Source organism: Limulus polyphemus, unplaced genomic scaffold (genome assembly GCF_000517525.1).
Source record: "Limulus polyphemus unplaced genomic scaffold, Limulus_polyphemus-2.1.2 Scaffold1661, whole genome shotgun sequence".
Lineage (NCBI taxonomy): Eukaryota > Metazoa > Arthropoda > Merostomata > Xiphosura > Limulidae > Limulus > Limulus polyphemus.
The window spans coordinates 92,677-94,238 of NW_013667271.1; the positions used below are offsets into that span (position 1 = coordinate 92,677).

The 1,562-nt window shown below is 30.5% G+C and overlaps 1 protein-coding gene across 1 annotated transcript in view; it reads right to left on the reverse strand.

Moving 5' to 3' along the window:
* The window catches only part of LOC106464463 (BRCA1-associated protein-like), a 30,740-nt gene that overhangs the window by 23,900 nt on the left and 5,278 nt on the right, over window positions 1-1,562 (reverse strand). Inside the window, exon 2 of the mRNA XM_013924609.2 lies at window positions 404-1,172. Coding sequence (XP_013780063.1) covers window positions 404-1,172 — 769 coding nt within the window. The remainder of the gene's footprint in view (window positions 1-403; window positions 1,173-1,562) is intronic.

A 1,562-nucleotide genomic window follows, 5' to 3' on the forward strand; every position in this document is an offset into this window, starting at 1 on the left:
AAACTTTGGTCAGAATAGTTTCAGTTTAACTTACAAGTCATAAAACCTGACAAGAAACAAAACTTTGGTCAGAATAGTTTCAGTTTAACTTACAAGTCATAAAACCTGACAAGAAACAAAACTTTGGTCAGAATAGTTTCAGTTTAACTTACAAGTCATAAAACATGACAAAAAACAAAACTTTCATCTTTTTTTCACTCAGAACAGTTTTAAGTTAGCTTACAAATCATAAAAAAGAAGAAACTCAAAAACCATAGTTACATATGTGTTAACTGTTAGCTTAGAAGAAAAATTATTTAGAAAAAGTATAATTAATTTAATCAATGTAGAAAATTAAATTCACAGACAGTTGAAATCACTTACTGGATCTAGAAGGTTAGAGTAAAGAAGACACAATACATACTTTTCTTTATAAAGATGTAAAATTCCCTTTGTAACTTCCACAAAATGATTTCCAGAATAAAACTGAATCTGCGAACACATGTTTTTAGAGCACTTGTCTGTAACATTTTGTCCACCTTCACTAGATACAGGAGAAAGTTCTTTTTGACTTTCATTAATACAACTAAAAGTTTCTTCTGCATTCAAGTTATCTGTAACAACTGTGATTCTTGTAACTGAAGTTGTAGAATTTTCACTAACAGGTTCATCATTTTCCCCTAAAGAGAATTTATTATCCAGATCTTTATTCTCTGGAATATCCAATTTTCTTGCTTCTTTTTCACTTTGTTTAATGGATGACGTTACAATCTCTGAGTAAGAAACCATATTTTTTTCTTTGGGGCTTTCTGGTGTCTCTTTTGTTTTATCATTTCCATCACTGGATTTAGTTGTACAGTATTCACTCTTTTCTTTTCTTTTGGCATCAATTTCTTGAGCTTGTTTTTCTGGCTTGTCCCTTGTCCCACCTCTAGATTTCTTATTTTTCTTGCTTTCTCTCTTCTTCATGAAAGTCTCCACAGGTTCACCTATTTTTTTTTCTTTTCTGTCTGTTGTTTCTGGTTTTTGGAAGACACTCTCAGGTTTTATACTCTTCTCATCAGTGACTTGAAAGGGAAGGCTTATATCTGTTAATTCAGGCTTTTGCAATGAATGTACAAGTTCAGAATGTTCCAAGTCTTTTGATTGTCTTTCAGTATCTTCGTACTTTGTAACTAGTGGATCAAACTTGTCTGTGAGAAAAATAAAAGTATTGAGTACAAATAAGCTAATGTAATATTTACTTGGTACACACATTCTGCATTACTGTTCAATTCCACTTAGAGTTCCATATGATTTACATGTCTTACCTACCAGTACCAACTAGTTCTGTAACTAATATTTTACAACTGAATTTTAAGTCTTGAATTTTGTTATAGTAGATCAGAGAACAATGTTTGTTTTAAAGTAACACTACTTTGTTATATCTGTAATGACTATTAACCCTTAGCTTAACAACAGTTAATCCATCTTTGAAAATGTCTAATTTTGGCTATTTCATATTCATGATTACTAGCTTAATCAATAATCTTCCAATTCATGATTACTAGCTTAATCAATTACCAATTCATGATTACTAGCTT